The 22,533-nt window shown below is 43.6% G+C and overlaps 2 protein-coding genes and 1 pseudogene across 3 annotated transcripts in view; all 3 read left to right on the forward strand.

Annotated features, from left to right (window-relative positions):
* The window catches only part of LOC115542184 (splicing factor ESS-2 homolog), a 4,858-nt gene extending 1,528 nt beyond the window's left edge, over positions 1 to 3,330 (forward strand). Inside the window, 8 exon segments of the mRNA XM_030354342.1 lie at positions 272 to 429; positions 537 to 654; positions 896 to 1,026; positions 1,352 to 1,454; positions 1,583 to 1,692; positions 1,797 to 1,912; positions 2,912 to 3,091; positions 3,093 to 3,330. Coding sequence (XP_030210202.1) covers positions 272 to 429; positions 537 to 654; positions 896 to 1,026; positions 1,352 to 1,454; positions 1,583 to 1,692; positions 1,797 to 1,912; positions 2,912 to 3,091; positions 3,093 to 3,186 — 1,010 coding nt within the window. The 3' untranslated portion in view covers positions 3,187 to 3,330.
* Positions 3,331 to 4,519: 1,189 nt separating this feature from the next.
* Positions 4,520 to 17,583, forward strand: LOC115542185 (integral membrane protein DGCR2/IDD-like; annotated as a pseudogene). Its single transcript, XR_003976484.1, has 10 exons — positions 4,520 to 4,840; positions 8,738 to 8,861; positions 10,892 to 10,978; positions 11,632 to 11,844; positions 12,413 to 12,489; positions 12,694 to 12,879; positions 13,155 to 13,358; positions 13,886 to 14,038; positions 14,386 to 14,622; positions 15,048 to 17,583. The product of XR_003976484.1 is annotated as an integral membrane protein DGCR2/IDD-like (transcript).
* A 1,137-nt stretch (positions 17,584 to 18,720) lies between these two features.
* LOC115542186 (carbonic anhydrase 15) lies at positions 18,721 to 22,272 on the forward strand. The gene is made up of 8 exons (XM_030354344.1): positions 18,721 to 19,150; positions 19,332 to 19,364; positions 19,862 to 20,038; positions 20,373 to 20,518; positions 20,606 to 20,698; positions 20,801 to 20,867; positions 20,957 to 21,117; positions 21,246 to 22,272. Exons 1-8 carry the CDS (start codon positions 19,099 to 19,101, stop codon positions 21,462 to 21,464), a joined length of 948 nt encoding a protein of 315 aa, XP_030210204.1. The 5' UTR covers positions 18,721 to 19,098; the 3' UTR covers positions 21,465 to 22,272.
* The last annotated feature ends 261 nt before the right edge of the window (positions 22,273 to 22,533 follow it).

Genomic DNA, 22,533 nt, shown 5'->3' on the forward strand with positions numbered 1-22,533 from the left:
TTTTTTTACCCATAATCGATCTACTCAAGACAAGATATCTTTCCGTATGGGGATGGGACACTAACATGCTAGACCTAAAAGAGTACTTTGAATAATTCTGCCCTTATTTTAACGGTGAAATAGGATTTATTTTTTTGTAGAATCTGATATTACTTTTAGAATAATTATAGTTCCCAGTTATTATTTGCTACCAGTTAAGACGCAATACACTTTAATAAATGCTCGACATAGTCAACAACAAAGACTTATTTCCACCGCTCTGTTTCCGCAGAGGGCAACGAGAAAAGAGAACTGCCCTGCCTGGATCGTTTCCTTGCGAAGAACACCAGCGAGGACAATGCGTCATTTGAGCAGATCATGGAGCTGGCTGAAGACAAGGAGAAGCTGAGACATTCATGGTTATACGATGCAGAGGCTGAGTACAAACAGGTATGTGCATTCCAATTATTTCTTAAATATTAACTATAACAAAATGCATAGTTGAACGCTCATGATGCATGTTCTTTAAATCCAAAATGGTACGATCCTTTCTTTAGCGCCGGGAAGAAAACCTGGCATTACCCTCAGCTGAGAAGATGGCCATCGATTGTGTTAAAGCTGGCTTGGAGACCTGGGAGTACAAAGCAAAGAATGCCCTAATGTACTACCCTGAGGGTGAGAACAATTACTCAGCGCCACTACCTTCATCTGGCTGTTTATGCTAGCAATAGGCCTTCACTTTGGAGGAAATTAAGGACTGAGAAAAAGATAATACACTTTTTATTTTATATAAATCTACATATTGAATACTTTAATGTGTGTACTTATTTATGCATGTGTGTGTGTGTGTGTGGTGTGTGTATATATATATATATATATATATATAATTTTTTTTTCTTTTTTTTTGTTTAAATAGGGGTTAAAGATGACACTCTGTTCAAAAAGCCACGGGAGGTGATTCACCTGAACACTCGCTTTGCCGTAGACCCGTTCAGCAAAGCCCTCAACAAAACCCAGATTCAGCAGGCTGCGGCCCTCAATCGACAGGTACGTGTAAATGTGTTTTCATGAAAGGTGCATGGGTTAATTCAATTGTAGATAAACCAGAAAAAAAATCAACCGTTTAAAGAAGAATACCAGTTTTCAAGCAATCAGATTACTGCATATACAAGGCTTTTCTGTTTTCCATACCCAAGAACTGTTTGAATGTCAGAGGGTATATTGCCATAAACTGTTTATGTCCAATAACGGGGTTATTCATGTTAATAAACTTGTTAGTAAAAATGCACATGGTTATGAGAAAGACTGCACGAAAATGGCAAAAAAAGCATCCGAAATGGCTGCAGCTAATGTAAACTCTGCCCCCCCCCAGTTTAAACAGGGTAAAGTCGGACCAGATGGGAAAGATCTCATCCGCAATGACTCCCCAATGGTCAACGGATACGGCTTTGAAGGATCTCCCTCCCCAGCACCTGGTAAGGGCCTGCTGAAAACGATGCTCTGAGTTGCCTCCAAGTTGTGCAGAAGAACGCCATTGGCTAATGCAATAGTCTTACCTTTTGTCAAATTACACTCATCTTACCAAACAATGTCATCTGTTAAGGTGTAGCCGACTCCCCACTGATGACCTGGGGAGAGATCGAGAGCACTCCCTTCCGCCTGGATGGATCTGACACCCCGTACGCAGAAAGAAACCACGGCCCCTCCTTTAAGGTGCGCAGGAAGTCTCCCAGAATGATTCATTTAATCAGTGTTTTGAATTGATTGAAACTTGGTTTTTCAGATGCCAACCTTGTCTCTGTGTTCTACCCTGTCAGATTCCAGAGCCGGGGAGAAGGGAGCGCTTGGGTTTAAAGATGGCTAACGAGGCCGCTGCCAAAACCCGTGCCAAGAAGCAGGAGGCCTTGAGGAAAGTGTCAGAGAACCTTGCAAGGTAAAACCATCGGCACTTAATCAAACAAAAAACTTTCACTGTTGTGCTTCACCGTGTACGTGCCCTGCTGTACACAAATTTGATTTGACATGACGGCATTCTGCAGAACATAAATCAATCACGGTGGATGGATGACTCTGTGATAAATTAGAACTGCTCCCACTGAGATTTTGTTTCTATGCAAACTTACAATTTGTTTTTTGCCAAGTGAACCATACAGTTGCATAACACAGAAGCTCATACACTGGTAATAAATATTAGAACTATCAGATTTTGAAAGTTAAAATATAAATCACACAGATTGTTTTTCTCTACATCGTTATTTATGCCATGTGCTTAAAGGTTGTATCAGCGATGTTGCGAGACGTCGCTTCTGTTGGTATTTGAAGCGAGATCCCAAACAAACAGGGCCAGCTTGCACCTCCCTTCCTTGTTTGGTGCATCCAGTAAAAACTATCATGAACGCAGTGCAATACCACACAACACCCACCCCTTGTCGGTAATTGGTTGGAATACTATTTATTTGGTTTTGAGTGGTTGGTCGTACCATTTATTTTGTACGATCCCGGAGCTTAGGCTGCCTACAGAGATGCCGTTTTTTGACTGCCTGCTTATGGGACGGGCAGCTAGATGATTGTGAGGAGAGATCATATGAATGTGATCATTATGTTTGGGCCTAGAATCGCTGATACCTTTAACCAATGGTTTTGAACATCAAGCTGAAGACGTAAGAATGGTCAATTAACATCCGACATAGAGTTTATCATAGTCTATCAGTGGATGTCTCAGTTGGAACACAAACTACTAAGTGTATACATGTTCCCCAAATGAGTAACATAATGACACAGAGAACTGCCAGAGTTGGACAGTTTGTGTAATGTATTGCGTTTGAAGCTTTGTGTAGGCTAATCCCCATGAAGCAATAAAAACGCTGGACCGCACCGTGGCGTATTAAGATCATCTCACCGAATTGTACCCTTTTTTTTCACTTCCTAACAGTTTAACTCCCAAAGGCCTCAGCCCGGCTCTCACGCCAGCCCTCCAGAGACTCGTCAACCGCACATCGAGCAAGTACACGGACAAAGCCCTGAGGGCGAGCTACACACCGTCCCCGTCGCACAGTGCCAGCGGCTGCAAAAACCCCCTGAGCGGCCCTTCCACCCCCATAGCCACGCCCACCAAAGGGAAAGACCCCCAGCTCACAGGACACGTCCTCGCTCACAGACGATTTGCTGCAGCTGCCCAAGCGACGCAAAGCGGCCGACTTTTTCTAACGGTAAACGACTTCTGCAGGAACGCCGCTGCAGGGCTCGAGACCTCGTTCTGCGCTTCGATCATGCCGATCTAAGCGATATTCTGCCGTGGAGAAACTTGAATACGGTGAATCATTTGTACTTCTTTTACTCGCTTACGTGATTTTGTTTTACTGAACCTTTTGAACGCTCAAATCTTAATCTGAAATGCTTACTTTTGAATTGTTTTTCCATCTGCCTAGGCCTCCTTTGTAGATGTTAGTGTCACAACTAAATAATATATGTCCTGCTTACATTAGGCATGCTTATTATTGTTCCATAAGTTATAATGATTTCAAATAAAAGTGCTGTGGAGTGGTTCAGAATATAATGGTTCTGTGTCGTAGCTGTAGTGCACAATGTCAGATGTTCCAAGCACAAACCACAATCAGTTGAGTTAGCACAAAAAACCCTACCTATCTGCAACAATGTTCGTAAACATTCAGAAATGTGTTTTTCTACACGTCAAATGACATCCCCACTGTCTTCTTTCCTTAAAGATTAAATGTGAGGCCCCAATGAAAGACATTTCACTGGTGTTTTTTCGAAATATGCAATTATTCATATGGAAACATTACACCTTGTGTGAATAATAAAGATGTATTTGTTTTAGTTGCTATCTACAATGTGACTTAATTGTAAGTATTTCAGGAAAAAAATGTTATGAGTGCATATTAGAGCACCTTTATCCACAAACCTTTAATTAGGAGTAAATGCTTTGCTTTACAATCAATCAGACTTCAAATGCTGTGCATTTATCATTATATAAGGCCTCTTCAGCCAATAGTTGTAACGATTCAGGGGGGGGGTCATGCTCATGTGTGTAGAATTGATGCACTCGGTTTATTATTTATTCCATACATTTGAGTTTATGGAAGTCTTTGGATGGCATGTATGGAATACTGTTGTACCCCTGAAACCCAAGAAAACATTTATAAGGTTTAAAACTATATATTTGACCGCTCGTTTCAGGGAGGGATGTATCTCTTAATGTGTCTTTAATGTGCTTCTAGTGATTTCTACATGCCTCAGCACATATCCTTTTAAAAATGGCCAGCAAATTTTTTTACATGACTCACTCGTAGGAGTAAACCAAGGGCCGACGTTCCCAGATTTTATGTAACGCTCATACACCATATCTCCAATGGGAAAATGCATTCCCTACTGAATAACAGAGATTGTGTGTGATGGACTCCGCCCAGCAGGCCTCCCCAGATGACTCGCTCCTCTGCGTGTTGGTTGGGCTCCTCGACGTCGGGTTGTTGTGATGGGAGGACGCCGCCATCTTGGTTCAGTAGGGAGGACGGTAGGCGTACAACCAGCTTGCTAGCCATAGCAGGCTCTGTAGATTAACTTTAATCTACGAGTGTCTGTTGAGCGTATTGCAGGAAGACCCCACTTCATCGCATTGCTGCTTTAACGGAACTCAAATGGATACACGGTCATTAGTAGTTTTATTATTAGGGTGCTAACAGGTTGAAGGGGGGCGACCGTGGTGCGGATCTCTCGGGTGTTTTATTTCTGAGTAGACGAGCTACTATGAATGGAGGATAAATGTTGCCGAAGGCTGACAGCAGCTGTTTCGTCTTCTTCTCTCTTCTCTTCGCCCTCGTGCAAACGGATCCACCGAAGACAGGTAATTTAACGCCAAACGCACACGTTGGCTTTCAAGTGCTTGACGTCCAACATGCACGAAAGGGGAAACTGAATTGCTGCTCAGCGGTGTGCATGAGGAGCGAGGCCTCCTCCAGAGAGCCGCGGACTCGAGGTTCTCCTCATGCCGCGGCATGCGTCTGCAGAGCAGGGCGCGCATATGAGCTGTGTATTGCCCTGCACCATACAGCTATGTCTGCAGATAATATCAGTTGTCAGAAAATAAATAAATTGCTGATGGAAATATTGGATATTTTCTAGATGTTTAACATGTAAAGCCTCGGGAGAAAGACAAGAGATTAGACAACCATATCGTGCTTCAAACAAATCTAGAACATCTAGAAACAAAATGATAAGCAAGTGATGTTATTCCTTTAGCTTAAAAGCAAATCAGCATGAACGCAAGAAGCTCCAGCTGTCCTTAAAAGGACTACATGTTGTGTCTTGAATGCCAGTAGTAGTGTTTATTTGGGCAAAGTAGCATCCGTTTACCATTCCCAAATCATCTGTTTTATAAAGCACACGATAGTCAAACAATCTCATAGTTTCACAGTGCGCATATTTCAAGACCAAAGAAGGGGTTACTGATTTGATGACCCAGGCAAACCATCTCCATCCCATGGGGTTACAAGCGATCTAACTGCTTTTGCATGTTCATAGGTTTATCTTCCTATTTAAAAACACATGTTTAGGGCAGGACCTTCAGTTCAATAATCATATGGACGGTTAAGCCCCAATACCCGGGGATCACCCAGAGGGATACATGCTCAGCTGATGGATGGTATCTGGCTGACTCTGCATGCTGTTATAGCTGTGGGTCGTACTTTACAATCTCTCTTTATTGCCGTGCGGGAAACAAATGTTAAGGGACAGAACTAATGATTGTTTTCCTTGTCGTTTCATCCGTCCTATTTTAAGACATTAATCCCTCGGTGTAGAACTGGAGATAAATAATGGGGATTGAAATGATAACATGACTCACTGTCTGGACCCCAGCGTGAAAATATGGTATCAAGAAGAGGGTCTCGTTCAGAAGGCATCCATCAAATTCTATCAATTTGGAAGTTATATTTGGTATTTATTTACCGTTGAACATAACCAAAAGCGATCGATACCAAAGGCCACTAACTTTGACATTGGATTGATGTGGCAACTTTTTGGTTTATGACCAAGTCATATGTTATATCATGTCCCCTAGCAAAGTTGAAGGGGATGCCCCACAGTAGGTCAGGTCAAAACACAGGTCCCTAATGTCCTTGTTTTTTCAGTTTCAATTTGTGTAGCCATTGGGTTCAACAAAATAGGAAACGGGTAGTCAGCATGAAGGGTATGTAGCAAATATAATTACAACACATCTATGTTTTGTACAACATGGAGATGCTTTGCGACCATGGAAGGAGATTCAGACCACACCGGAATAGCTAGAGGCCTTGTCTTGTTGTCACCATGGCTGCTCTTCTGTTTGTGAAAAGTATGAACACAAAACTTGATGGACAGACATGGTTCACCAGAAAGACAGCTACTTTACCAATGCCGTTGTTGAGCTGTCGTCATCAGCAGATGATTTATGATCAAGGTGCGATGGGAGGTAGAAATATTGAAAAACGTTAGTCTCTCTTTCTGCCTGAATTAACTGATGGATGCTGTTGCATACTACATGAGTCCATTCCGCAAGGCTTTGATCAATACCCTTGAGGTCTTGGAAACAATTAGCCATATCCAAACATTGTAACCGAGTGCCCAACATAACCTTTGTCAACTTTGGATGCATGTATTGATCTAATTCAGAACATTGGCATACGCATTTTTTGATGAGAATATATGATGCGTTCACTGTAGTTTAGAGGTAGTGGTCTGGACTAATAACTTCAAAAATAATTGTATATTAATGCTATGAATATAATAATGATGTATAATTCCTTGTGGGACGGCTGAAGCATTTCGCAGTGTTTCTGAGTTTTTTTTTCCCGTTTCCATTCGACATGTTGTGTATCATATATTCACAAACCACTACAAAACAAACATGGCAGTTGGCTGCAGTTAACCTGAAAATGACTAAGGAGTTGAATAACTCAATCACCTTTTAATAATCAGCTTTAGCAGTGAACGATTCTGCGGGCTCTGCTAAAAACTTGCTAAACAAGCAATATTTTCTGATGACATAACATTGTGACTTTGCACATATAACGTATCACTTTCCCCAAAAGCACATAATGTCAAGGCCTAGTTGTATAGCTTTTCACATGCACAGTTGGGTTATGTACCTATTCATACAAAAGTTAATCTACAAAGCTGAAAGACAAGCCCATCATTCATCTAATTAATTTCCAGGACTCCAGCTGGACATCTCCTATAAATGAGGCCTTATCCGACCATCATTCCTTTCACAATGCATTTCTTGCAACACAATGAAGTTAAACACCTCCCCTTGCCTAATTTAACATAATTTGATTGTGTCAAACTGTATTAGCCGCATGGATCAACAACAGCTAGGCGTTTACCGCTAGATAAAGTGGGTAGTGTTGTCAAAGTTCTGCTGTATTGTTGGAGCATCCAAGCTAGCATAGTTTAGGTCAACCAGGCTGCTGAAACAACAACCATTACCCTTAAATAGTTTTGGCTGTTTTTAAAACTCAGAAGAAGCAGGAATTCTCAAACAAAGACATGGGTGTTGAAGGCAGGCACTTTTGTTAAATGGGGTGGTAAAAAAAACAACAGGATTTCCACACGGTTAAATAAAAACAAGACAGTCAGTGGGGGACCCAGACTTGCCTTTTTGTGGTTTGCTTCAATACAGATTAGTGTATAAATAAGCACGACTGAACGTGGACAGATTTAAATAAAGGATGTTAGCATTCAATTTACTTGATTTGTTTCAGGTCCACAGCTTGCTGTGGCCAGATTATTGGCAGGTAAGCGGTGCATACGTAATACTAAAGTAGAAGTTTGTCGCCTTCGCTTCCTGATTTGAATAAATGAATTATAATATATGAATGTGCAAAAGTCCATCTTCCCTATTCTTCGCAACAGGCTAGCTGTTTGTCAACGACATTAAGTGACTATCTCAAACGGTGCTGAATAATAACGGTTTGAATCAGGCAAGAGTTTAATTGTGTGGAGTTGTGCAACTGTAATTAATTAATCTTTCCCCGATGTTTGTGACAAGCATCACGGAAAATAAATCACTATTATGGTCTAACAAGGAACAAATTTCAGATTTCAAAACAAACAATAACTTCATGGTAATATGATATTTAACATACATTAATTTGGACTCTGAACGCTGGATCAGTGGTTTGATCCCATGTTACCAGCCTGTCGTGGGCGGCTCTGCTGCAGTAACATGTCTCATGTGTGAACCCACCATGGTGCCGAACCGCTGGCCCACTTATTATGAACCCCCTGTTACGAAGGGATACGTTAGCACGTGGTCAAGAGAGGGGCTGTTTTGATCTAGGGGGATGGCTACGTCGTGACCATTACTGTTGCCATGGCAACTAAGGGTTGGTTTAATTAATAAAACACTAGTCCTCTGATCCCCGAGTCACGATTCGTCAACATAATGAATATACTTTCGAAATGGATAACATTGTGTGCTGGTTTTGGTTTAAATCACATCATTCATGAGTTTGGTGTCTCTACTTCTTTGAATCAGATTCAACCAACTATCCATAATACATCCCACGCAAACACAAAACGTACCCACACTCTAGCTGACGTTTTTAATATTGCCTCAGACCAGGCGATTGTCTGTAACGTGTGTGTGTGTGTGTGTGTGTGTGTGTGTGTGTGTGTGTGTGTGTGTGTGTGTGTGTGTGTGTGTGTGTGTGTGTGTGTGTGTGTGTGTGTGTGTGTGTGTGTGTGTGTGTGTGTGTTTCAGAGCATCGCTGCAACCCGGGCCAGTTTTGCCTGTCGCAGTGGGAAGACTCAATGCATCCCGCTGGACTGGCAGTGCGATGGCTGGACCGCCTGTGACGACAAGAGCGATGAGCTGGACTGTCACCGTGAGTCATTTTCTGAAGGCGTCCATTTTGCCATCAGAATCATGTTCTGCGTAATTATTATGTTCCAGCAGGCATGTTTGGTTTTTAAAATAGGTCAATTCGAGGCTAACTATGTTGGCCCCTGAGAAAATGAAACGAGAAGAAAGGGAATGGACCATGTTTATAGAATATTAATGTTATGCTCAAGGGTTCAATGCAGAAAAAATCCTGTTGCTGACTGCCTGATTTTATTTTATGCACTATTGCATGCTTGTACTTCTGGAAGGACTATGTAGGTAGAAAATATCTATGTTGTTGTGATCTTGTGATTATTGCCATCATAAGGAGCAGGATAGTCAAGTGCCTAGGATGACTCGGCAGACAAAGGTTGTAGGTTCAATCCTATCATTCTACCTGTAAAATCTGCTTCTTTAATGCCTCAGTCTCTGATTTCACTTTCAGTGATCACTAAATAGTCAATATAAGTGATGCAAAGCGCCACATTCCACATCCCACAAATGGTTGGTCAGGGTTAAAATAACTTGGCAGGCACATAATCAGAAAGGAGCAAAAGGCACAGATACTACAGACACCAGCTGCCTGTCTCTGTGTGGGAGGGTATTTTTGGCCCGTGGGGACACCAAATAGATGGATAGATAGCAGTGTTAAGCTGTTGACGGGAAATCCCATTGTTTGTTTGTTTCCCCGTCTTAAACCCCAGCCTGCCACAGCATTATCGTCTGAAACGAGGGAAAAAGTGCAGGATTGAGCCCAGCATCTAAGCTTCAGGCTGAAGCTGCTGTCTATGTGTCCATGTACTCTCTGACCGCTTTTTTATTCTCGGCTCTCTGCTGTCATTTCAACTGAAAGACGAAGTGTCCGAAGTGTCATTCGATCATAGCATTATTAAAATGCAGAGGGCGATGACTAACACAGGACACAAGGCCACAAAACCATCATTCTACTAACAAGAGCGCTGCCATTTTAGAAGTATAGGAGCATAGGAATGTTATTGGTAGTAATGGTGTTTTGGTCATTGTACAGTAATTAATCATGGAGGGATTTGTCATTACATGATGACTTGAAACTGCCTCAGAGTTTCTCATGTGAGCCGTGGTAAAACAATGTTTTATTAGACTAGTTCATTGTAAATATATAGTTTTAATTAATCTATTTCACAGTACTACAACCCTGTTGAGTCCTTTGAATATGGTAGAGTATTGTGTATTGAGGACTTGTTTGAGCGCTCTGCTCGACAACCTCGGCTGGACCCCTGGTACCGCCATCAGTAAGCCATCCTAGCTATCGTTGTTGTTTACAGGGAACGGGTTAACCAGCATTTGTAAGTGCTTGGCATGTGTTTCTATGACATCCTGACCATTCCGACAGTGAGATAATGTTGTTTCTTGTTTCTGACAAATGTAATTTTTATTTGATATTATCTATAATATTAAGTTGTGCTTTGGATTAAAGCGTCAAGGGCATTTGTCTCTTTGGATAAAAGCGTTTAGGGTGTTTACATTATAAAAGGACCTAAATGTAAATGTCCACTGGATTAAAGATGAATACATTCATGTTATTTAATTGATATAGCTATTGCATGATATTAATAATACGGTTTAAAACCAGTTTTTACCATTTAGTAAAACCACATTTTGATGCAGTGTGAAAGCAGCAGAGAGAGGTTGAGAACCCCCCAGTCAGTAGGCGTAAGACTTTCATAAAACTCACCGACAGTGTTCTGTCCACTCTAACTGGGTGAACTAGCGTACCTCTGCTGGCTGAGTGGGAGGGTGTCGAGATAAAGATTCTTGTAAACAAAGTGAATGGCCTGCTTCTGTTATTTGTAGAATATATCAGTTGGAGGATGGGATTTTATTGATGAAATGAAATAAAATAGCACCTTTTTAACTGCTCGTTATGCCATACGGAAGCAATTGAGTTCAAATATCTCCTCAAAAACATACTTCCCAGTTGGATTTGAGGACATCCCATTGCAATAACCTGTCCCAACATACGCCTTGTTTAACACAAGTGAACTCCTCCCCCAGCTATAAAGGAGGAGCGGTTTGGCTACGGCAGCAGTGCGGACCAGGTGGAGGATGTGATGGGCGTCGCCCAGCCGGCGCGCTTCAACAGTAAGAGTTACCGTCCGTCCACACACACACACACACCAGGACCCTGGTGGAGCTGCTGTAGGGACCATTCGAGAGCGGTAAAGAAGGAGACAGAGGGCAGAGAACAAGTGTTGCATTTCACACACCTGTGAGGGGACCGGGTTCCAACCGTTGTTACGGTCACGGGAGAGATGCCCTAAATGGTCAGAAATTAGCCTGGAGCAGAGACGGGCTCAGTCGACTCGAAACCGATATTATCCCAGTTCATTTCCCTCACTCATTGCCGACGAATGGCTTATCCATTTCTAACAAATCACCACTCCAATTATACCTCTTGAATCTTAACAGCAGCACATATTTAAAGCCTTCAACCCCTATATAATACGTTTTTATTTAATGTTTTTCAGCCCTAAATGCACGGTTTTTATTTGATACTTAATTGCACTACCATCATGTCACACATTCTCCAAAGCATGTCTTTTATATTTAATATCTTCTATCGTCCATATTATCCCTGTGGATATTTTATTTTATTTTATGATCTTGTTTATGTATGCTGTATGTGACGTTTTCAAGCAAGCGTTTTCAAGACACGTTTTCATGTGTCTTTGAATTTCCTCCTGGGGATCAATAAAGTATTAATCAATCTCTCCATCTATCTATCTGTTCTGCAGAGAAGTGCCCGAGCGGCTGGCACCACTACGAGAAGACGGCCAGTTGCTACAAGGTGTACCTGCGGAAGGAGAACTACTGGCAGGCCGTGGACACTTGCCAGAAGGTCAACGCTCGCTGGCCACCTTCGTCACAGATGAGGAGCTGCAATTCATCCTTAAGATCGACGTGGAGTTTGATGACAAGGTCTGCGAGCAGACTAGAGATCAGTGCAAGTGAGTGTCGAGAAATGTATTTGATGACGGTTGAGTTTGCAATCTCGTGCGTTTGTCTCACTTCTGTCTACGTCTGAATACTTGCGGAAGTGAGTAGTTGGATTCATAAGGAACCGGTGACTGGTACAAAATTTAAAGTGCTGTTTTTTGGCAACAACAGAAGCTACCATTTGAGACGCGTTACATAAGAGATGTTGACGTTGAACACGAATCACGTGTAAACAAGAATGTGTGACATGGATTATGGGATGTAAGGTCACGTTTAGCGCAAAGCAGCTTCTTGTAGGGAAGCCATCCAGGGGAAACCTGTTTATGGTCGCTACCAGCCCCCCTCCCACGTGGGTGGTAGTGACCATAAACAGTGGTGACCCCTCTGGCCCTAGGTCTGAATGTATATACAGACCTCAGGCCAGGGATTAGCCCCCCCCCCCCCCCCCCATGGCACCTCACTGACCCCTATACGCCATCTAGTGGTTCGACGAGAACCACAACTCACCTGCATATTTTAAATCAAATATTTAATATATTAGTGATTTATAAAAATGTGGATCTAACTTTTCTTTCGTAGGTTTTGGGTCGGCTACCAGTATGTTATCACCACTCAAAACCACTCCCTGGTTGGGCGCTGGGAAGTGGCCTATAAAGGTAAACATTTTAAAGAAAATCTACCAGGCTCTGACTGGCTGACCTTAACAACAATGACCAAGATTTACATTTACATTATTCATACTATTCATTATGCAGACGGGCCGTTTAGCATCTACTGTTCTCCTCTCGGCCCACCAGCTCCCTGTTGCCCCCTAGTCGTGCTTATCACCGCGGGTGGTGCGGCTGTGTTTCCCTCCCCAGGGCTGATGCAGGCCTTCCTGCCCCCCGACAGCCTGCCCAGCTTCTCCCAGGAGGGCGCGCCCATGCAGGACAACGTGTTCTGCGGCCAGCTGCAGCGCTTCCAGAGCAAGAGCATGAACGAGCGGGGCCTGCACAGCTGGAACGCCGAGAACTGCCACAAGAAGTTCCCCTTCCTGTGCAAGAGGAGTACGTCGCGCTCCGATTGGTGGACTCGGGGAGGATTACGTCGCGTTCTGCTTCCTGTCAGAACCCCAATTCAAAAGGGATACTGGGGATACTGGGAATTGGAACAAGGAAGGAAACCAAAAAACATAAGAATTCTCAGCTAGAGCAATTTGATATATGAAATACATTTTACAATATAAATGTACGATACAAAAATATTAACACTACAAGGAAAATAAATTGCTATTTTTCCGAAGTTAGTATCTGACGAGTCTCGCCCTTTCCCCCGGCCACAGGGCAGACGTGCGTGGACATCAAGGACAACGTGGTGAACGAGGGCTACTACTTCACGCCAAAGGGCGACGACCCGTGCCTGAGCTGCACGTGTCACGACGGCGAGCCGGAGATGTGCGTGGCGGCGCTGTGCGAGCGGCCGCAGAGCTGCCAGAACTTCCGCAAGGACCCCAAGGAGTGCTGCAAGTTCACGTGCCTAGACCCAGGTACGGCACACACCGAACCGGGTAGCCACCAAGTCGTACACTATGTATACTGCACAATGCTGACCACTAGTGGACGCGTCAGGTACTGCACACATCTCACTGCTGGTGGACGAGTCAGGGCTCAACCTATGGTGATATTGAGTTTTACATTTTTCTCGAGCCAACTTTTGATTATGAAGTGTCATTATTATATGCTAGATTTGTATTTATTAGATTCTGATTAGATTACTATAATTTTTTCTTTCTTTTATATGTATTGTGTTCTATTACTGTATCTGTCTTTTTGTATATTCAATTTTCATTTGTTTGTTCGTGTTTTTTGTAAGGCCTGTACGAACTTTGCAATGAATTTATGTAATGGTAATCAGTTCTTTCGAACTACCAGTCAACAACAACAACGGTGACAAAGCATACGATGTTGGAGCATAATACATCCTAGTTGTAATTCAGAATATCGTTCATCTGTGTCTGTTAACGGCGTTAAATGCATCAGTCCTTCACACTGTCCTCCTGTCTTGCGTTCCCAGACGGCAGCAGTCTGTTTGACTCCATGGCCAGTGGCATGAGGCTCATCGTCAGCTGCATCTCCTCCTTCCTCATCCTCTCCCTGCTGCTCTTCATGGTGCATCGGCTCCGCCAGCGCCGCCGCGAGCGCATCGAGACGCTCATCGGAGGAAACCGTAAGAAACCTCAGGGCCCAGCGTCCCGCAGTGTAGCCTATTGGTTTGTGTCCCTCTAAGCTTACTGCATGTACAACCCCGAGCACTACATCATATGGATTCACCTTTTCAGCTACTTTTTGAGTTATTATTACTTATTTTATGATACTATATCAAAACGTATAATTAATGAGAGGGGTGCATCGGCATACAATTTTCATACATTTATATAAATAAAAAAAAAGGAACTTTAATTTTAAATAAAAATAATAATGATCGTAGTACAATGAGAAAATGATCAGCAAATGTTGCGGGGTGGTAGGCGAGGTCGACTGTCTGACCGCGGCGTCTCTCCCCGTCTCCCCCAGTGCACCACTTCAACCTGGGCCGCCGCGTGCCCGGCTTCGACTGCGGCCCGGACGGCTTCGGCACGGGGCTCACGCCGCTGCACCTGTCGGACGACGGCGAGGGCGGCGCCTTCCATTTCCAGGAGCCCCCGCCCCCCTACGCCGCCTACAAGTACCCGGACCTCCACCACCCGGATGACCCCCCGCCCCCCTACGAGGCCTCCATCGACCCCGACAGCCTGCTCTACATGGAGCTCGGTAAGGACGGGGGCGGGGGGAGCTTTAGTCTAGGGGGCTATCGGTTCTAAGGCTCTTGGTTTCAGACCCCCGAAGACCGCCGTCGACCTGACCTGTAGGCAGCCTCGAGCAGGATGCCCCGCCTAAACCCTGACCTGCTCCTTGTGACGTCTAAAAGAAATGATCACTAATTTGCTTTGGATTAAAGATTCTGTCTACAGGAAGAAGTGGACCATTGTGAAGCTTGATTTGTTTGTTTTTTTAAAAAATCATTTCACTACTCTTTCCAATTTCTCTTTACTCTTTCTCTCCTCTCCGCCAGATTGATTTAAAGACGAATCCATCCAGGCTTTTGGTTTAATTAATATAGCCTTGTATTTTTTGAGCTAATCTCCATCTCTCCTTTTTTCCCTTCTCCTGTGCCGCTCACCTCCTCCCCCCTCCAGTGCGCAGCGCTGTCCCCGTGGTGGCTCGGCAGCCCAACACCATGGCCCGCTGTCTGCAGGTGGCCATCCCCCAGGTCCCCCCCGGCCCCCCTGCAGCAGGCCCTGGGCCCCCCCGCCGGACACCGGGAGGACTCCATCGACAGCAACACGTTCCTGGTGGGGCCCGACACGCCCACCGACGGCCACGCCCCCCCCCCACACCACCGTGGCCGTGGACTGCGGCAGCGCCGGCCTGTCCCTCAGCACGGTGGTGTGAGGCTGGGGTCTGCGGTCATACCCAGACTGGCCGGCAGGGGGAGCCAGCGAGCCGGCTCAGTGTGAAAGTGGACTGGCCTGGTCTAATATTTAGGCAAGGGGTCAACGGCAACGAGGATGATCTAAAAAAATGAAATAGAATGAAAGAACAGAGTTTGTACAGTCGGTGGGAGAAGTTCAAAGAAAACAAACTATTATTTCAGGTGTAGGAGAGTCGTAATGCAGTCACAGTTTTCATTCGTGGTGGTTTGTGGGGACCTGCCCGTGTGTGGGTCCTCTCTAAACTGGACCCGGTCATCCAGAAGAGGATCCGAAGAAGACTTTTTTTTTTCTTTCTTTCTTTCTTGTGCAGTCCAGAAGATGCTGCAGTGGCTTTGTGTGCGAGCTTCGACTCCTGAATTTCTATCAGACAAAGCTTTTGCAAGTCTCGAGATTTAGACGCCATGTTAAGAACTGTTAATGTCAAGTCCCGCCCCCCCCCCCCCCCCCCCCCCCCTCCTTCCCTTTTCAGTTCGGTGCCTGTTTACTTTATTTTCTATTTTTCTTCTTCAGTTCTTTAGAAACCGACATATGGTGAAGGAATGAGGGAGAAAGAGTCTGGTCCTGTTTTGTCTCTTTGTCTCACAACGCTGTGAAAGTGTGGAGTCTTGGCTTGCGGACCGGACATCGCCCCCTGCTCCTTTTAGTGTCCCGGCACTGATTTAAAACATCCCTGATGTCTACCTGGTGAGAAGTAGACAAGCATTTCCGATCCACATAGAGCGAGCGGTCATCCAGGTTTATATGTGCATTCGGAGTCAGGCGGGTGGGGTAATAAGTGAGTTTTGTAGTCGCGAGCGGATGTTTTGGTACCTCTTGGGAAGCTGGGTACAGTTGGCTTTAGCTGCGTCCACAATGTTTATCAAAAGAAGTTGATGTGTTGAAATCTTTTTTGGAATATAGCTTACTATTCTTTGCACTCATACTGTCACTGCAATACTACTACTACTCTCTTTTTTTTTTGCTGAACAAAGGATGTCTAAGCCACCACCAAAAAACAGAACAATTATTGTCTTGTTTAAATTCATTTATATGTGTTTTTTATGTGTATTATTTTTTTAAGCGGTACATCTTAGTTTTTTGGCAAGTTTACTTAGGCTGCCTAATGGTCATGGGTATTTGTTAAATATTGTACCTGATTTTGTTGTATTTCTGTTAAGCATTGGTGGCTATGTTATCTCTCCTGGTCATATTATTTCTGCTTCTTATTTCACCAAAAATAAGAAAAAAATGCTCAAAAACCCCAAGTGGACATGATTTACATTTGAATGCCCCTTTTAATGCTGTTCTATTACAAAGCATTCATTTAATAGGTGGACTGATATTTTCTAGGCCCCCCGAATCTTTGCAGTTGTGTTTTTATACTCTTGTTGCCGAATGGCACCAAGGCCCGGCCCGTTAATACAAAAAAACAAAGCACAAAAACAAAATGGCCTCTCTGAGGTTTGTCATTCAGCAGCCAAATTCAGGGATTTCATGGCCTGGCCATAGACAGAATACATAACCACCAGCAACGCTATGCCTTTCTAAACGTGGCTTGCCATTCTGTGTGCGTGTATTTCCGAGGCCCCTAAGAGACAGAGAAAAGAGTGCCTGTTATTGGGTGCGACGCTCTCATTTCTGAATGTATGTACAATGCTCATCTTGTTAAGTCTTTTCTGTTTGTCTTTTAAGTTTATTTAAAATATGTTTTTGGCAACGACAATCCACAGAGGATTATCAGTGAGCTCCATGAATTGTGGAAGGTGTTGCATGTGTGTACAGGAGAAGGTGTATTGTTTCCGATTGGGTCTTTTGGGGGCTTATGTTTTGACCTATATGGAGCATGTGATTATCTTAAGGCATGCTGGGGGATTTTTATTTTGAAAGCATTGTAAGTAAAACTCATCTAGGTTGAATCATGAATCAAGATGTTTGCCCATGGTTTATTGTTTGTGTGCAGTTCAACCCCCCCCCCCCCCCCAAAAAAAAAACAACTACAAACGGCATTCACACTAGTTTTATTTTCATTTGTTTTCCTGTGATAGGCTAAGGTGGTGTCAGAAGTACCTGATTTGATTTGAAACGCTTTATGTACGATTCCTCCAATGATACATCCTAACTCTCCTTCCTTAGCTTTTAAACTGCAAAATGTTCAATTCGCAGGGTGGGGGGGGAATTGGTCTTGGTCTTGTACTTTTCCTTTTCCTGAGGTCGATGTACATCTAATCAAATGCCAAATAAATTGCACCATGAAGGACAACTTGCTGTGTGGCCGGTGACTTAAATTGACTCTCGGGAACCCTCAACCTGTGGCGATAACGCCCTGGCGTGCCCGCCTCTCCTCTCGCCATATCTAGTGGCTCCAAGGTGCACCACCCACGGAGGAAGTCCTTGGGTCAGCCAGCGACCAAATGTCCCCTGGATTAAGCTGGGGAGCGGGAAACCCCGCTCTGTTCGGGGTCTTCCGTCGTGTTCGATCACTTCCAGCAACAACAAAAGACAGATTGAAGTTATTTATAGCCGGCTGATATACCTTACTCTGACTCATGACCCAGGGAACCCTGCTACCCCCCGCTGGGAACAATAGTTCCTTAATAATAGCGAGGCTCTGTGCGTGCCGCGTGCATTCTCTGACAGAATCGACTCATTCATGGCTCCGAGGCGGGCCGTAAACAGGCTCTGCCGCTGCCCTGTGTCCCAGTGTTATTTTACAGTGAAGATTAATTATCAAATTAAACGGGGCATTATTTCAGATGTAGGCCAACTTTAATTTAGTGGAGGGGAAGTTCCCCAGTGAATCGAAAGGTTTTATGACCAGGCCGGAGCTCCCTGTTTCTGCGCAGTCATCATGTTTGTGCCACATTCTTGACCACCCTTTCTCGCCCGCCAGAAAAGCCAGATTGATTTAAAGAGAAATCTATCCTGGCTTTCATTGAGCCACGGGTGGATGGGTTTAATTAGTGAGACGCTCATACTTACAAATATCTTCTTTATACTTATACGAATTATACATATTTTGAGCTTAACCTATAGCTGCAGTGATGAAATGATATAGTGCTGTAGTCCGTCAAGCATACAGTATGTAACTCACCTGAGTTACATTAGTGTGCGGCCCTCTTGCATCATGAACGGCAAAATTCCTCTTCTGAAAGTGGAAAGGAGCTTGACGTTTATGTACTACTTGAGCATATGACACACATCTTACAAGCAAACGATAAAGCCATTTCTATTATTACACTGAATGCCACTTCCAACACCATTTCTTTTTTAAAAAGTAATGACAAAATGAGTACAGAGGAGTAGTTGAATCAATCAAAATATATATCCATTCATGAAACCCCAATACGTCCCAAGTCACAAATGGTAAAATAATACACAAATAATCCTTCCTTGTTTAGATTGGATTTATTTGAATACACTGTGCTGCTGACCCTCTGACTTATCAAGGGAGATGAATGACTGTTAGAAAAGCCTGCCGCACAGGATGGGAATCCGTAATGAGTTAGTGTTGGGGTGTGTGTGTGTGTCTGTAAGGGGGGACGGACAGACGGACTGCGTATTCTTGGCATCAATGGGCCTGTTGAAGAGACGAGACCACTTGCCCGTCAGTGACACACTCCACTGATCAGACGGATCCCATCCTCAAAGTTTTTTACCAATGGTTCCTATTTAAGGCTGTGAGTTTAGACGGAGCTCAGAGACAGGTGCTTGGACGGAGCTACCAGACCCTCCTAGTGTGACACGTGCAAGGGTTGATGAGCCAAGGACACTTAAGATGATTGTGACCACAGCCGTGCTTATGATTTTGATTGGCTACTCCGACTCGGGTAAGAACCATTCCTTATCTTCACAGGTATGCCAAAAACCATATTCATCTTCTTGTTCTGTAAAAATTATATTCAATGTTGGTCATTGTTTCTGTTACACATAAACGCAGATTCCTGAAGAAATCAAAATGTTCTGTCATTGCAGTCAACTAATTTAATCTTCAATCCTTCTTGTTTATAGTAGAGGAATATTGTTACGATGAAGGCCATTGTGGTGAGTCTTTTTCTTCTGTTGAACTCATTTACAAGAAAACAAGCTTCAAAACTCCTGAATGTAAATAATATTACTGCTATATTCAAAATCCAAATTATGGCAGAAACGAAGACCGAGCTGTGAATATGACTGAGATGTTAATAAGACTGTTCTGTCTATAAGACCTCACGTTATTAAGACTGTACTATTATTAAGGCTGAGCTACTATTAGGACAGTACTGTTGTCTGGACTGAGCTGGTATTTAGACAGTTCTGTTGTCTGGACAGAGCTGGTATTTAGACAGTTCTGTTGTCTGGACTGAGCTGGTATTTAGACAGTTCTGTGTTAAGACCTCATGTTATCAAGAATGGGCTGCGATTAAGACAGTTCTGTGGTTAACATCTCATGTTACTAAGCCTGTGATCTTATTAAGACTGAGCTGCTATTAAGACAGAGCCGTTATTAAGACAGTCCTGTTGTTAAGACTGAGCTGTTCTTAACACTGTTTTGTGGTTAGATCCTTACGCATGGGGAGACCTGTTCCCTTCTTGTCACCCACTTCTGGAAACGCATCACTCTCCGATCAACCTGGACTCTCAGATGACCAGGAGCTACTCACTGGGAGAATTCCTCCTGGAAGGCTTCGATGTGGCCCAGCCTGGTCAGTGGAAGCTGAATAACGATGGACACTCTGGTAGGTACTAGTCCCATGTATTCTCTACACCATTGACTTGAATTTTGTATTTTGTTTTTTTTTGTGCACATGGTGTGTGCATGTCTCTCTTATTTGTGTCTCTCTTATTTGTGTGTGTATCATGCTTCTGTGTGTGCATGCCTATGCATGCATCTATGTGTGTGGGTCTCTGTGTGTGTATATGTTTATATCATGCTTCTTGTGTGTTTGCATGCCTGTGTGTGTGTGTGTGTGTGTGTGTGTGTGTGTGTGTGTGTGTGTGTGTGTGTGTGTGTGTGTGTGTGTTTGTCTGTGTGTCTGTCTGTATATCTTGTGTGCATGCATCGGCCCCCAGTTGTTTTGGATGTGGGCGGGGGTCTGTCTGTGAGCGGAGGGGGTCTTCCTGGGGTGTACCACACCATTCAGCTGCACTTCCACTGGGGCAGCCCCTCCAGCAACGGATCCGAACACACGGTCGACGGACAGAGATACCCCATGGAGGTAAGGCACACTACAACGATCACGGTGGAGAGACGCTGCCCTCCTATGAGACATAGCGAGTGACAGCTTGCTCGTTTGGCTTTATAGATGCACATCGTCAACATGAAGTCCACCCATCCCAACGTGTCGGTGGCCTTGGGAGACCCCACCGGCCTGGCGGTTCTCGGAGTCTTCGTTGACGTGAGCTCAAATGCGTTAACTCTGTATAGAGGTGATATATTGAATTGGAAGCTATAACTCTTTTGTTGCTGTAATTGTGCTGGTTTATATTTTGTTTATCAGACGGCGTATGCAGACCATGAGCAATTTGGACATATTGCCAAAAAACTGTCATCTGTTGCTTACAAAGGTTAGAAAAATAAAACAAAATTCATGCTCTCTCCTCTTTGTACGTGGCATTTGATGTCTTCTGAACTCGGGTCTCTATCCTTCTCTTAGGTCAAACCACTTCGATCAAACCCTTTCCGCTGATTGGTCTTTTGCCTCAACAACATATGAGCCAGTACTACCGTTACCATGGTAGCCTGACCACTCCTCCATGTTCTCAAGCAGTTGTTTGGACTCTCTTTGAAGTGCCCATCCAGATCTCCTGGTCCCAGGTAGGTCCACCACATCTCAACTCAATGGTGGTACCCCGATGGATTGGCAATTGGATGCATTTTTCTCTGCCATTCACTAGCTCTTGGATTGTTGTTTGTAACGTGTTAGCGACTCTGTTTCCAATCAGCTGGAGCGGTTGACTTCGGGGATCTATGCCAGTGAGGAGTATGAAGATGATGCCACGCCCCTCTACAACAACTTTCGACACGTGCACCCAACTTATAGTCGCACTGTATACGCATCCCTTGACGCTAAGCTACTTAATAGCAAAGCTAGCGGCCTCTTCCATCCTTCTTTTTCAATTATTATAGTTATAATAACTTCACTGAACAGATGTATTCATTGACTCTAGAGATCAACCAGCTAGGGTTTTATTTTTTTTATTTGTCTTGCTTGATTGTTGTAAATACATGGTATGTTCTCAACAGAGTCAAATGGTGTTAGCCTCACTTTTTATTAGGTGCTCGTAAAAAAAAGAAGATAGAAGTAAAGAGTCTGGAATTTACAACGTATTCCCCTCTGCTTTGTTTAATGGACGACCTATAAGTCAATAGTAACAGAAGATGCCATCAAGGCAAACAGACAGAGGATTATGTATAATGCTGTGAAGAAGAGTACTGTGATATAAGGAGAACTGTAATAGTGCTTTCATTTATCACGACTCGTGAGCAATGATAATGGCTCATTATAATGTATATTATAAATGTATTTTAAATGTCAGTCCTAAAAATTACATAAAGGGACTTCTTGATCTCACTACAAGTCTAAATCTATTCAATCCTAAAGTGACTATTTTATACACCCTACCATTGAGCTATTCATTCAGTTGCAGAATGATGAGTACTTGTTGGTAACTTGGTGGTTACCTTTCAGAGCGTGGACTTTGTGTCATTAGCTGTCATAGGATGTATAATGCAATGCCCCCCTCCACTGCCTCTACTCGTAGTCACACCATTCTCCTCCTGTTACCGACTCGTGGCCGAGGCAGAATACAAATAGAGAAGCTACTGTGTCACGGGATTTGTGTATTGTCTGAGTTGGATGCGTTTGTTGAAGATGATGTCACTCACGTGACTGTTGTGTGTTAAGTAGATGGACAATGTACAGCCTTTCTTTCATTGAAATCAAAAATATAATAAAAACTTTAAATTTTGTGTTCCAACATATATTGTTTAGTTCTACTTGTTTAGTTTAGTTGTTCTATTTTAATATTACAGACAAAGGATATATTCACATCCATAGACTGTAAAAATAAACTACCACCTGGCGAAAGGGATTGTGCATCAAAATGCATCATTGGATATTTTTGGGGAAATACACCACCATTTTGAGAGAAAAAAATATATATTAACGTACACATACCTTAGTCTTGGGCCCTAGGCTAATGAAAACATTGTTTTGCTACGTCCGAAATG

Source organism: Gadus morhua, chromosome 4 (assembly GCF_902167405.1).
Source record: "Gadus morhua chromosome 4, gadMor3.0, whole genome shotgun sequence".
NCBI lineage: Eukaryota > Metazoa > Chordata > Actinopteri > Gadiformes > Gadidae > Gadus > Gadus morhua.